The sequence below is a fragment of the Clarias gariepinus genome, chromosome 14 (assembly GCF_024256425.1).
Source record: "Clarias gariepinus isolate MV-2021 ecotype Netherlands chromosome 14, CGAR_prim_01v2, whole genome shotgun sequence".
Lineage (NCBI taxonomy): Eukaryota > Metazoa > Chordata > Actinopteri > Siluriformes > Clariidae > Clarias > Clarias gariepinus.
In genome coordinates this window covers 28,251,377-28,266,027 of record NC_071113.1, presented here as the reverse complement: position 1 = coordinate 28,266,027, position 14,651 = coordinate 28,251,377, and the positions used below count along the sequence as shown (strand labels likewise).

Sequence of the window (14,651 nt, the reverse complement as noted above, 5' to 3'; positions counted from 1 at the left end):
ATCAGTTAGGGTTAAATAACTTTTTGCAGCTGAACCAAATGAATCACTGCAGTAATTATCCAATAGAAGTCTCTTAACTATTTACTTAATGAAACCCAGGTGAAGACTTGCGATTTTTTTTTTACTTTGTGGAAGAAATGTGGTAAAAAAAAAAGAAGAAAATCACTAAAACATGAAATTGCGTAAAAAAAAATGGAGTAGTAGTAAATGTATAATCATTTCCACATACACACACAAAATGTGATGAGAACTAACTAGGATTGGAACTAAACAGTTGTATTTTCATGAGAAAACCACTTTTTAGTGAAACTTAACAGAAACCAAGGCTTTAGTTTGCTAGGGAACATAAAGATTGGACTTTGGAGCGATGGAAAAAGGTCATGTGACCTGATGAGTCCAGATTAAGCCTATTCCAGAGGGATGTGTCTCAGGGCAAGAAGGAAAGCGCATCATACCTAGTGTCCACTGTACAAGCCTCTGGAGAGAGTGTTATGATCTGGGGTTGCTTCAGTCGCTCAGGTCTAGACTTAGTAACATAATACAGTGTATATATAAACTCAAGTGTTATTAAAAATGATTTAGTCCGCACATAATATTTATGATTTATATTTATTGTTTATTTATTAACTTAGTAAAAAAAGTTGTTTCCTCGTCACTGGCATCATCACAGAAGAGCTCAAGTGTGACTTTCACGCATTTCTCAGTTCAGGGAGTCGGGAAGCCGGTCGAAACCGGTCCTCAGACCATGTCCACTAGTTTGAAGTTGTTCTCCTGCTTGGTGGGGACGACGTTAATAAAGGACTTGTAGAGCACGGCTCCTAGCGGTAGCTTGGGGATCACGTCTTTGGCGTCGGTGCTGTGAGGTGGAGGGATGTACACTTCTTTAGTGTACCGGACCGTCCCGTCCTCCAGCGCGTACAGAGTCTTGTTCGTCCCCATGCCGACCTGTCAGGAAAAAAGATGGGATTTGGGGTCAGGTGACATTCTTAATTCATCCAGTAATAGCGCAATTCAAGAATTGTAATAAAAGTTTTTTTTTTGGAATGCACATCTGCTAAAAATATAAACAGTGCAGAAAAATTGCATTAAAAATTAATTGTGTTTTGAGTCTCTTGTAGTTTGTGTTGCTGCAAGACATTGCTGCAATTTCCCTCATGAATAATAATGACTTATTTTTAAAATATAAAATTTAAATGTCTTATATTTTTAAGCAACGAAGAACAGATGCACCATTATTCTGCCTTTACATCCTGCAGCACTATATACTGCATACAATCTTATCATGGTGGCATCATAAAAAAAAATAATAATAGGTGCATGTGCATGATTCACACTGACGCAGTGTGATGTCCAGTAAAAACTAATCAAACTCGCTTCACCATCTATCATGTAGCTGAAATAAAAATGTTAAAATAAAAATAAATAACAAAAGAAACACTTTTGTCCCAGATTGACTTGACCAACCTTCATATATAGTAGGAGTGGTTTAAAAAAGAAAGAGGTCATTCCAAGACTAAGTGTTCCCTTAAAAGTTCTTGCATGGTATGTTTTTCTTAATAAAAGGGATGTTATTTATAGAAGTATACTAATATTATAGGTGTAAACATTCAGCAAATGGAACGCCTGATTCTTGAAAATCGACAGATAACCTGTTGCTAACTTGCAGAGGACTCATCCGTCAGTGTGAACTGTACACACCATCCCTCACCAACACCACTTACACATTACAAGAACTCAACTGGGAGTTATTACCACATCCCTTATACAGTCTATTTCCACATACTAGGAGGCCAGCGGTTTGTAATGCACAGTCAAAAGTCCCAGTTTGACTTGAATATGCTTTGTGTGTGTGTGTGCGTGTGTGTGTGTGCGTGTGTGTGTGTGTGTGTGTGTGTGTATAATAGTGACTTCCTGAATATAAATGTTGAGATCAGTGAAGATTAGAACATACTGTATTATAACACCATGCAAAAACACAATGCAAAATCAAATCTGTATTTTAACCAATTCACGTTTACATGTGCAAACATCTTACATGAGCTCCCGGGTGCCAGCGCATGAGCCTCTGTGTGGCGAGGATGTTCCCCGCACGAACAAAGTCTCCTGGAGGGATAAGACAATTAATATTGGTGAATATGGCATGAAAACTGAAAATAAATGAAGAAGCAGCTCAAACAGTATTGATAAATATTTGTGTTCATATAAACCATTTCTTGGGTCAAGAAAACAAGAAGCTTCACCACAGTTCACATTTCTTTTTTCTTTCTTTCTTTCTTTTTTAACGCCATGACACCTTCTCCAGAGAAAATCAGCTTTAGTTATTCAATATTAAAACTAGATAAGATGTTTAAGATGAATTTGTTCTCAGAATTATAAAACTAAATTTAGATTGACTTGTTTAAAAACAATCAACAGTCAAATAAAATGTGATGGACAGAAGGGTTTTACATGATGAACTGAATTTTAATGAAGTGTTTTTTTCTTGATAGTATAAAAGTGTTCGTAACAGTTCATTATTTCATCTTTACCTGATTTTAATGACACAATGTTGGTGACCTGGCGCATGTGATTATGGTTAGTGTAACGGGTAGTGCATGGAGTGTAAATGATGTTATTTCTTGGTATGTGTGTCTTTGTGTAAAAAAATCTATTTTCTCCGATCTCGTCCAGATCTTTCAGGTGTCTGTACACTGCAGTGATCCTGTTTTTCTTCTCTCCTGTTTTATTTATCCTTCTTTCCCCTCACTTTTAATGTGTTCAAATTTAAAATGTTACAACCCATCAAGTCTTTAGGAACTCAGAAAGCAACACTAAAATGTGATGACGTGTCCAAACAGTCCAGTTTACCGTCTTGTTTCTTGAAGCCGTATCTGTGACCTGGACTTTTCCCTCCCAGGTTCTTGCTGCTGCCTCCGGCCTTTTTAGACGCACCTCTGCACGAGAGAACCGTCAGTGTCTGACATGATACAAGAAAACCTGCAGGAACATAAATACACACACACACACACACACACACACACACACACACACACAAACACGGTGTGTAAGTACGCAAAGAAATGGAGACCCAGAACAACCCAGAATCACATGATCCTACAGACTGAAATAGGAACAGAACTCTATACAAGATCCTGCTCAGAGGATAATTTTTAAAATTTCATTTTAATTTAAAGCGGGCCAATCGTCACTACCCGATACCATGTTATCACGATATCCAGGTGGTCATTTGATGAATTTTGCGATTCTTTAAATATAACAGTTTTATAAATATCCCAATTTGATATTACATTTTTTTCTGGAAAACAAAAAAAGTTCCTAATAACATTCATTTTCTCACTTAAAAACCAAGCGCAGCATTTAAACAATACAAACTAACTTCAAGTAGAAGAGTTTAAAGTTTGACTACAAATTAATTTAAACAAAAAGCCACATTAGTACTTAACAACGTGTTTCTCTGTCATTCGCCATAATAATTATTATTATTTCTAAACAAACTTAGCAAATAATTCACTCCTACAACACGGGATGAGCATGTGTAAACAGTTTAGAGTGCGCCACCTGTAGGGTTATATAGCACATAAAGGACATGATTTTTGATAGTTTAACGCCATAAAAATGTATTTCTGTTGTGGCACTTTAAGGTTCCGTTCAACATGATCGGTCACGTCTAATCAAACTCAAAACCTGTCAACTCACAGGCTGATTGACCAGTTCCTCTCGGTTATAAATGTAATAAATCACTTAAAATAAAAAATACAAAATTGGAGTCAGTGTGAGTGCGGTCATCTCCAGTGCCAATACTTCTGTGGTTAACTGTAGAGGTTAAACAGAGCTGGAATGTCTAACATAAATTTTAATAGAATAAATAACAGCTTAAAGCAGCTTTACAAAATGGAAGAAAAAATATATAAAAGTAAATTAGAAAAATGTAAGAAAATATGTATTAATTATAATCATAGGTTTGTCACTAATTATTAGATCCATATTTAATAATAATATCCTGTGTATTATTCATTTTGCTTCATTTTCAGGAACGGTATAAATACTTGTCTCTTTTTGTTTATCATTATATTTTGTGTTTTTTCTGTTTCTTTCCTAAAACTATTAAGCAACATAGTGTCTGAGAAGGGTGGTATACAAGAAGCATTATTATAATTACTGTTATTATTATTATTATTATCTGCTTGCAAAGATGAAATAACTCAGATCAAGCATGTGAGATGGAGGAAAGAAATGTGATTCGGTTATGAATGGAGATTCATGTGTGTGGCGATTCATGTTTCTCCACACTGACCCCGAAATCGATTTTTAGAGAAGAAACAGTTGATCGTCCAGAATTGTCTGATTTTCACTTTGCTTGGCCTTAAATATAAACAATTATGTACCGAGCGCAGAAGATTAAAAGAAACGCATTATTATGGCGTTACATTATCAAAAAATCGTGCATGTTAAAAGCCCCCGATTTGCCCTTTTCTCCGAAAAACCCTTTTCTTAAAACCCCCTTATTACACACACTTACACCAGTCTCAAAACACTAAAAGCGCTTATTAGACAAAAATCACGTGTGTTGGAACCCACACGTGCTTGTAGCTACTCAACCCGCGCGATCACCTTCAAATTAAGTTTTGAGACTTTCGAGGCATATGGCAAGGTCGAGGGTCACCGTTTCTTTATGATCCTCCAGGTGGCGCTCTCTGAACTATTTACACTTTTTTATCCCATGTGGTAGGAATGAATTATTTACCAAATCTGCTTAAAAAAATAATAATTATGGCGGACCACAGCGATAAACGCTACATTTAATAAAACATTAAGCTTTCTAAAAGGTTTAAAATCGTAACAAAATCAGGGGGGAAATGTAATATCGAATTAGGTTATTTATGAAATGGAAAAACTTATAGAATCACAATTTTAACTGAATCGACACTGAGATATCGTAATAATATAAAACATATGTGACTGCTGATGCACATCTTTAATGATTTGTACTTTAATAATAAATAAATAATAACAATAATAATATAAAAACATTAACTCATACCTATGTTTACACTCTAAACTTAAGACATAAGCTGGGAAACAAAAAACATCACAAGAAACAGAAAAACAAGCTGCTAATTCCACTCACACTATTACTAGCGCACTAAACAGTATGCAGAGCTCTGGCGCTGCAGTATTCACACATCCACACTGTTCAGTACGCTAGTATGCATGCATGTCTGGAGGAAACGGCAGCCCTAAACAATTCAAAAACCTCCCTATACAATATGTTATGTCCTAAAATGTATATTTTATATTCCCGCGTGAAATACTTTTGTTTGTTTTAAAGTTTAGTGTATATAAATATTTTAAATAACAGAAAAACCTACCTGCTCTAGGTCTTAATGACAAGGACACGAGCGCTGCCATTTTGAAGCACGTAAAACTGTGACGTAAAGACGCAAAGGGAACGTAATGACGCAATGACGCTCTTTGACGCTGACACGCATTCAAAGTTGTTAGACTTTCTCTACTTTCTATTTTTAAGTGCTTAAATGTGCACTAACGGATTGTACATCATACACAGCGCTCTGCTTGTAAATTGTTATTTTTATATTTAGGCGTGCTTGTTTTGTTTAAACACATTAAGGATTATTTTTAATTATTCTTAAAATGAAACTTAATTTAACAAAATTGTCGTTTTTAGATCAAGGCATAAAAAAAGCTATTTTCTTTTAATTAATTTATAATGCATTTTAATCATTTATAATATATTTTTATTATAAATCATGTATTTTTTATTATTAATATTTTTGTGTTTTTTAGAATAAAAACATTTGTATTTAATTTTTAATGTTACATTATTTATAATTACATTTAATTAAAATAAATAATCAAGAATTACATTTATTTATTTATAATGTACATCAATTATTTAATTGTAATTAATGAATAAATTTTACAATGTAAAGATCAAGACGTGCTTGCATGATTTAAAAATGTTTATAGAAAAATTAAGATTCAAAGAACTTGTTAAATCCCAGAGGGAAATTGCTTTAAAAAAAGTGTTTTAAATAAATTAATTAATTACAAAAATAAATAAATGAAATGTCACATTTAGATATTTAGATCTAGGCGTGAAAAAAATAATGTTAATAAATCTTAATTAAAATCTATTAATTATATTTTATGAATAGCATATATATATAGTGTTAATTTCTTTCTTAAATATTTTATTTGAATTATTTTTATTTTCTAGTACATTTTATTAAATAAAATTAAATTTTACTGTTCATAATTTAAAGTATTTATTAATAATAAAAAAAAGTGTCATTTTTGATGAAGGCGTTCTAGTAGATGTAATGAGACATGCGCGGCGGTAGGTGGCGGCACTGCGTTAAGACGATTTCTAATCAGCAGATAAAATAAGGCGAAGAGGAAGAAGGAGCGCAGTTTGAAGCTGAGTAATAGTTTAGAAATAAGGAAAGAGTTTAAATAAAATGGGTTCGAATCGTTTATTTTCTTATTAGAGTCTATTTTTGAACTCAATATTTTATCCTGACTCTGATTGTGAGTATAAACTTGATGAATGAAGTAATAAAAACCCTGAGTGTTGTTGCTGCTGTAGGAAACTAAACTAATCAACAACAGTGTGATTAATGCAGAGCTTCTGTTTACACCTGATTCCAGATCATTCTCCTCTAACAGACTCACACAGAGCGACTTTATACCGCTTAAACCAGGGTAAGATAGCAGGAAATGCAATTTAATTCATTTTTATACATTTGATATCCATTTATATTTGATGAAATGTTGTGGAAAGCTTCATAAATCACAGTCCTGTTATTATACTTGTTATAAAGTGCTTATAGAGACTCATTAATCCTCCAGGGTTACTTCTTTCTCTGTGAAAGTTCTTCTTCCTCCTAAGGCGGGAATCGAACCCACAACTCTGGAGGTAGGAGGTCACAATGACACGAACCACTGTGACAGAAAGGAACGCAGTCGTGTGTGTGTGTGTGTAGCTAAATATTTAACATCCTGACTTGTATATACTTCTTTTTTCTCTCTCTTTTTCTTCTTCTACTTTTTCTTTGTTGGAATCCAGTAGTGACGGGATTCACCTGGGATTCTCCGATAAAATATTATCATGATACCAAGATTTGTATTGTGATTCTGTAAGCAGCATGATTTTAGAAATATCCCAGTCTGATGGGAAAAAAAAACAAACTTTTTTCGCCCCAGATTTTGTTACAAGTAACAACTTTCGCAAGTAATTCGCTCTTACGACAGGGGACGCTGTGCCCTCTGTTTGTGTGAAAATAGTTTAGCACCCCCGCCCCCCCCCGCCCCCCCCTGCAAGATTGTAGAGAAACTGCAACATTTTGCTGAATGAAAACGTTTTGTGGTCAGTGTAGCAACACATGAAACAATTGTGATGTGTAACTGAAACAGTTTTTTCTGTCCATCTCCAGAATCCAGTGGGTTACATTACAGTCATCTGTAGGTCTCATTCTCCATTATCTTCCCGGCCTTTTAAAGACGATTTTTCCAGTCCAGACTTCCTTAAAAATGTCCCTGATCTTTCCTGATCTGGTTCTGGTTTGAAGATTTCCGCGCTCTCTCTTAGCATTAAATGCATTAGCGCCACCTATAGCTCTCTCTCTTCTCAGCTTCCCTGTCCTTTAGCTGATTTTCCAGTCTTTCTCAGAAAACAACATTGAATGTTTCCTTCCCTGATCTGTGACTCCCCGTCCTAACAGACTCTTAACATTGCCTTTTACTCTCCCTAGTTCTTGGAGCTGCACGAGACTTAATAAAAGTTCACTCTGGAGTGTATAGATAAAGCTTTATCCTTTAAAGATGGCGAGCAACGGGCGAGCAGGATTTCCTATCAGTGACAGCGACTCCAGTGACTCCAGTGACTCCGAGCAGCTCCCAGTCATCGATTTCTCCCAAAAACCAAAGACTTCAGTCTCCACACACTCTGCCACGAGTCGTCCGGTCTCGGCTCGGGCTGCCGGACAAGACGTCCTCACGGTCAGCAGTGACAGCGAGGAAGAAGAGGAGGAATCGTTCGTTCCTTTGGCTGTCCGATTAAAACAGAAAGCCGTAGCTAAAATCACACACGAGAGCCAGAAGTCGTCCCTCACCGGAGGCGTGAAGGAGAAAACCTCGACTGCCCGGAGCGATAAAGCTGTAAACGACGACCGCGGTCATGGGAAGGAGACCGTCTCCATCAGGGACGAGGACGACGGTGGGATCCGAAGGCGTAAACGCACCCTGGAGGAGATGGAGGCGAGCAGAGAGGAGGCGCTACGCAGAAAAGCCGAGCGGGAGAAGCAGAACGGAGAGAGGGAGCGGGTGAGGGCTGAGAAGAAAGCGCTGACGGATGCTGTGAAGGCCATGAGACCGGACGAGTGCATCAAGCACGTGGTGGTGGTGGTGGATCCTGGTAGGTGGCGCTGTCTAGCTTCCTCACACAAGTATTAGGCAGGATTGATTAGCTGTGTGTGTGTGTGTGTGTAGGCCTCCTGCAGCTGGAGGGTGGTGGTGATCTCCTGACCTCACTTCACACCTTGGGATGCAGCTGTGCTATTGAGAAGCAGACGCTGCCCCGGAGTGTGTCCTGGCTCAGACGGACACCGTGTCCTCAGGTACATACAGAGCTCTGTGTACCGACTCTCTGGACTGTTACGACCTGGAACAAACTGTTTAGACGCTAAAAATACTTTTGTGTGCTGATTTATTTGTTGCGCCGCTGACTCCAAAATCATCATCATCATCTTTTTTTCGCCACAGCGGACAATTTGTCTTCATTTAACTCTGTCCACCACATCTTCCCTTGTCACTCGAACCTCCTTCCACATCCGTCTCTAACCACTAACTCCATAATCTATATATTTTTTAATTGATTATGTATTTATTTTAAAAAATGTATTTTAAATTTTATGTACGTTTGCATAGGATATAGTAAAATGTTGCAGTTCCTCTATATTCCACTCTAAACTATTTACACACTGGCAGGTGGCACAGTGTCCCTTGTGGTTTTAAAGTTTGTTTAGAATAGTAATAAGATTTAAAAAAAAAAAAAAGAAAAAAAATATTGTGATGCTTATAGAAGCGCAATACAAATCGAATTGCTGTCCAGGTATCGTGATAAAATTGTATCGGGTAATCCCCTAGCGATTTCCCTCCCTATCAGTCACATTAGCAAATATATTAATGTTACAAACAAGACACAGCTGTTAAAGCAGATTCTAAAAATCACGCTCTTTCGTGTTAATCTTTTTGGTTAGTTTCTTTTGTATAACACACTGTTGGTTTTTGCTAATTGATCGTTGTGGTGTCGGTCTTGCTCTCAGGTTTTAAAGCATCACAGGCACTAGGATAAAGATCTCTCGTTTTTATGTAACGCAGTATGTATGTTTAATGGTGACTATTAGGTGAGCTGAAAAATAAAGCTACTCTCTCTCTTTCTCTCTCTCTCTCTCTCTCTCTCTCCTTGTCTCTCTCGAGACCGGAGAAGTGCGGTCTGTCCCAGAATCCCTCGCGGTGCTCCAGGTCCAGCTTGATGACTTCATCAGCCTGGTTCACGGTTCCACTCAGGTGAGCAGCAGCAGCACTTTCTTCTCTCACACTCATTAGCACCGAAGTCTCTCACACTTTAACGTTAATGCGCTAACGAGGCCATTAACTCCTCGTGTCCTTCTCAGAGGCGAGCTCACACTCTGATCAAATTAGCACCGTGGCTTTGAAGGTGACGTGGAGTCGTAGTTTTGACCTGTGAAGATGAAAAATAATGGATGTAATTACACACGCCTACACACACACACACACGCCTTTACACACACACCTGTCTCAGTGATGTAAAAATAATCTATTAGCTTTTAGCAATATGCTGCACGTCATGTAGAGCTGGCGAAGAATTTAGAGCTGTGTGTGTGTGTGTACAGGAGAAGAGGGGTGATACTGGAGCCAGCGACCGTGTCATGACCCTGACTGCTTGGGTTCTCCGTCTCATGGCGAGGAACGCAGACAGAACCCTGAGTCTGGCCGTGATCGACATCGAGAAATTCTTTAAGTAAGTGTGTTTTAAGCGAGGATTAGGGTTGAGATGATGACGGATGGAAGGATTGTTGATGTATTCTGTTGCCATAGTGATTAAATCAACATGCACACATATATCAAGGAGGATATACTGAGGTATTTAAGGACAGATCTATTTTATTAGTTATAGCTCAGAGAGTATTTAGATATCACGTCCTCTCCTCAGAGCTTTGCGATGTACAGATGTCTAGACGTCCGCACGTCTCGTTCGCAGGAGTCAGAGCGCTAAGGGGCGGCAAAAGTTTCGAGACGCGGTCCTGGGGGACGAGACGAAGAAGAGGAAGAGGAAAGACCTGGAGCAGCTTCCTGAAGTCTCTCGGGTGGATGTGGAGGAGGCATGTTAAACCTCAAGTTTGATAATAATAATAATAATAATAATAATATTTAATTTTATATATAAATGGGAAAAGTGGAAAATATTGAAAATATTAAGATTATTGCGATGACTCGAGCAGCTTTGAGATATTGATCAGAATCCTGAATGATGTTCTTCTTTTTCTAATGGGATTTATACGCCTTTATTTTCATGGAAACGGTTTATATTTTTAGCCACAGTTGCAGCAGATGTTCCAGCTGTTTATAAGTTAGACCCCATTATAGATCAGTTAAATCTTCATTATTAAGTTCTTGAGTAATGACCTGGCAAGTGTTTAATCTTTTAGTATATGACAACATTTAAACTAACCTTAGCTGAAATGTTGGACTGATCCGATTTTACGTGGAAAGCAAAGGACACGACTTAGAAGGCGAGATTTGGGACCTAGAAAACGAGGGTACAACCTAGAAAGTGGGAGATGCAACCTAGAAAGCCAAGGGGTAATGACCTAGAAAATGCAGGTATGACCTAAAAAGAGGGACATAGAATCTAGAAAGCGAGGGTCTGGGCACGACCTGGAAAGCGAAGGTACGACCTTGTTGAAGCGTACAACCTAGAAAACGAGGCACATGATTTAGAAAGCGAGGGTGCGACCTAGAAAATGAGGGTGCGACCTAGAAAGCAAGGGGTAATGACCTAGAAAATGCAGGTACAGTTTAGAAAGTAGAAGCATCTGACCTATAAAGTGAGGCACATGATTTATAAAGTGAGGGTGTGACCTAGAAAGTGAGGGTGTGACCTACAAAGCGGGGGTACGACCTAGAAAAGGAGGGTACGACCTAGAAAGTGGGAGATGCAGCCTAAAAGCAAGGGGTAACGACCTAGAAAGTCGAAGCATATGACCTAGAAAGCGATGCACATGAAAACAAAGGTACAACCTAAAGCTAAGCATTCTGTGAGGCGTACAACCTGGAAAGCGGGGATACGACCTAAAGAGTTGAAGCATACGACCTAGAAAGCAAGGCACATGATTAATAAAGCGAGGGTACGACCTAGAAATTTGGGGGTGACCTAGAAAGCGAGGCGTACGATCTTGAAAGCGAGTGTTTGAATTCTTCTAAAGAGCAGAAAACTTAGACTCTCCGTGCTAATACAGAAAGATATTCTGGGTTTTGATATTTTATCGTTTCTATAACAACAGGTCACAGCGACAGGTAGAGCGAGTGCTTCACAGAAACAGCTTTTACACAAAGAAAGTTGATGTTTAGTGTTAAGCGTCATGGAAGGGAGTCTCGAGTGTCATGAGGTGAAGATTCAGGTTTGGAAATGCCAAGCCAAATATTATTGACGGCTGTGACGAGTGGAATAAAACAGATTAAACCTGATAGCGCTGGATAAAATCATCTACTGAATTGTGTGTGTGTGTGTGTGTCGGGCTAGGGAGCGATACAGATACGGTCGTATATTAATTGAATTTCATGAAGTTTGGTTAGCCGTCACACTTCATCAGCAGGTTATTCGCTTTAAGACGTGCGTTTATTAATCCGTCAGAAGCTTTTATCCGAGCTGAGACAGAATCCAATCTGAGCACGGAGACGTCGGACAGAGACGGACAGAGATGGAGATGAGCACCGAATCTGGGATTAGGATCTACGATTATTGATTATCGTGTCAAATTTAAGTGCTTTCCATAATTATTGGCACTCTTTGCTTATACTATAGGAGAAACCACGATATATCAATAGTAATTGTTTAGTATGTTGTACTAAAAATGATGCCTGGCAAAATTATTGACACCCCTCAGAAATATTTGAAACAGATGGATGCCTGCAGTTTTTTTTTTTTACTTTTTTCAGCTGAATTTCAATTCGCACTACCACTAGTGGCAACCGCTTAACCTTGAACCTGCTAACATCTAAATCTCTGTCTCTTACTTGTCCTGCAGGCTTTAGTTGAGCTCCAGCTGCACACGGGGGTCCAAGTGCATTTTTACTCAACATGGAAGGACTTCACTAATTATGTTACCATGTCAACCAAGGCAGTAGCTGAAGCACCGTTCAAGTGAGTGGGAGGCTGATGTCCATCTCTCTCTCTGTCTCTCGCTATTCTATCAGTGGTGCTCGGAGTTATGGATGGTCTGATGGAGCTGAGAGGTCAGACTGGGTCACTGCTCACTGCCGTGTGTGTGTGTGTGTGTTTAAGGCGTGAGCGGGAGAAGACAGGCTTTAGTTTTTGTCTGGAGAGCGAGTGGGCAGGTGGTCAGAAGGTGGAGCGTGCAGGGAAAGGACTTCTGCAGGTCTGGAAGAGGCAGATCCAGCAGCTGAACCGGGTCAGCGCCGACATGGCTACGGCCATCCTCAGCGCTTATCCCTCACCTCAGCTTCTTACTCAGGTTTACACACACACACACACACACACACACACACACACACACACACACACTGCATTAACATTAACATTCTCTTCTGCTACACACAAGCTTTGAATTTGGATGTCAAGTTGACAGCCTTAAGTTCACAATACATAAGGCTGACATAAGGGTGTTGTAACACCTTCTAAGCGAATGTACTGGATGCCTTTGTTGCTTCTGAGAAGTTACAGGGCAACGATGTGGGATTCATTAAGATCTAATTAAGGAACGAGAGAATTACATAGCTGCATGTATGTGTGTGTGTCTGTGTGTGTATATATATATATATATATATATATATATATAAAAATAATATATATATATATATATATATATATATATATATATATTTTTTTTTTTTGCTGGCAATATTTCTCCTAAATTCAAAATGTAACTATTGTTATTTAAAGCATAAATTTAAAGACATCACCACGACATATCAAAATAATCATGCAGTATTTAGAGCTTTAATAACTCAAATACAACAAAATGTAAAAAAAAATTGTAAACTAATTGTGTTAATGTTTTGTCTAAATAACATTAAGAAATCAGTATTTGGTGGAATAATAACCCGAATTTGCAGTTACAGCTTTAATGTGTTTTGGCTCTTTACCAGTTATTCACATTGCTGTTGGGTAACTTTTATAAAACTCTTTTATACCAACAGCTCAGCTTTGCTTGATGGTTCGTTATCACCCATCTTCTTCTTGATGACATTCCATATATATATATATATATATATATATATATATATATATATATAAATTCGCACATATAATATAAATTTACACATATGGAAGATTGATAATTGCAAGAAAAGGTAGAATGTATAAGAGAAATATTATTTTGTATATTTTCCAAGAAAAAAAGTTATTATAGAATTTTTAAGAAGAAAAAAACATCAATTTGCTCTAGTAATTTAAGACAAAAATTTTTATTGATTGTGTGTGTATGTGTATATTATAGCGCACATGCATAGTGAATACATTATACTTTATTTAAAATGTGGGAGGTTGCGGAGCTTAAATAATTCCAAATTGTGTAATAATTGTAAAATCATGACTAATATTACATTACAATTAAAAGATTTTTTTTTCCTTGAAACAACAACAATTTAACCGTTTTTTTGTGTTGTTGTAGGACAAATAATTAATTTATAATTAACTGATAATTATCAAGGATATAAAAAGACATTTAAATACACTTTTGTAAAAAAAAAAAAAAAAAGTAATTTTTTTTCATATTGTTTACAGTTATCGTATATCTCTGTTTCTCAGGCGTACACACGCTGCAAATCGGACCGAGAAAAAGCGGCTCTGCTGTCGGACATCCCGATCCGTCGCGGTGAAGGCGTGACGTCGACAACACGCAGGATCGGCCCAGAGCTCTCCAAGCGAATCTACCTTTTAATGACGTCATCAGACCCTCAGCAGACGCTGGACTCCATGGCATAAATATTCCCTGTAAAGAAGCAGGATCTTTTTTTTTTATGTTGAATTGTTTGTGTTCCTTTCAGCGTTTGTTTTATCTATTCTCTTTTATGCATTTGTTATTAAATGTTTTCTTTCAGTATGATGTGAGTTTGTCATGCCTTTCAAGTACACACCTTTAAAGCTCTTTGCGCGCTTTCTGTGTGTGTGTTTGTGTGTGTGTGTCGTGATGAACAGAGCGCTGTGCTCCTTTCACACCCAGTGTGTGTTCCTCAGAAGCTCTCTACACTTAAAGCAATTTTCTCCTGACACTGACCCACCACTTGTTGGACCGTAAAAGACTCAAGGTCACCATCATACCTCTTTCTTTTTTTTTTTTTTTTTTTTTTTGCCTGTTTGTACTCTT

The 14,651-nt window shown here is 37.7% G+C and overlaps 2 protein-coding genes across 4 annotated transcripts; one reads left to right on the top strand and one right to left on the bottom strand.

Moving 5' to 3' along the window:
* Nucleotides 1-595: 595 nt before the first annotated feature.
* mrpl27 (mitochondrial ribosomal protein L27) lies at nt 596-5,432 on the bottom strand. The gene is made up of 4 exons (XM_053511990.1): nt 5,370-5,432; nt 2,848-2,976; nt 2,036-2,103; nt 596-945 (listed from the first exon to the last, which is right to left on the bottom strand). Exons 1-4 carry the CDS (start codon nt 5,407-5,409, stop codon nt 739-741), a joined length of 444 nt encoding a protein of 147 aa, XP_053367965.1. The 5' UTR covers nt 5,410-5,432; the 3' UTR covers nt 596-738.
* A 984-nt stretch (nt 5,433-6,416) lies between these two features.
* Nucleotides 6,417-14,379, top strand: eme1 (essential meiotic structure-specific endonuclease 1). Of its 3 annotated transcripts, none has more exons than XM_053511767.1 (10): nt 6,417-6,549; nt 6,670-6,723; nt 7,843-8,434; nt 8,509-8,636; nt 9,499-9,588; nt 9,936-10,063; nt 10,304-10,424; nt 12,351-12,466; nt 12,608-12,797; nt 14,093-14,379. In XM_053511767.1, exons 3-10 carry the CDS (start codon nt 7,843-7,845, stop codon nt 14,267-14,269), a joined length of 1,542 nt encoding a protein of 513 aa, XP_053367742.1. In that variant the 5' UTR covers nt 6,417-6,549; nt 6,670-6,723; the 3' UTR covers nt 14,270-14,379. The 3 variants fall into 3 exon arrangements, with proteins under 3 accessions (XP_053367742.1, XP_053367740.1, XP_053367741.1); XM_053511765.1 differs by having other exon boundaries at nt 7,773-8,434; XM_053511766.1 differs by lacking the exons at nt 6,417-6,549; nt 6,670-6,723 and adding an exon at nt 6,763-6,937 and having other exon boundaries at nt 7,773-8,434.
* The last annotated feature ends 272 nt before the right edge of the window (nt 14,380-14,651 follow it).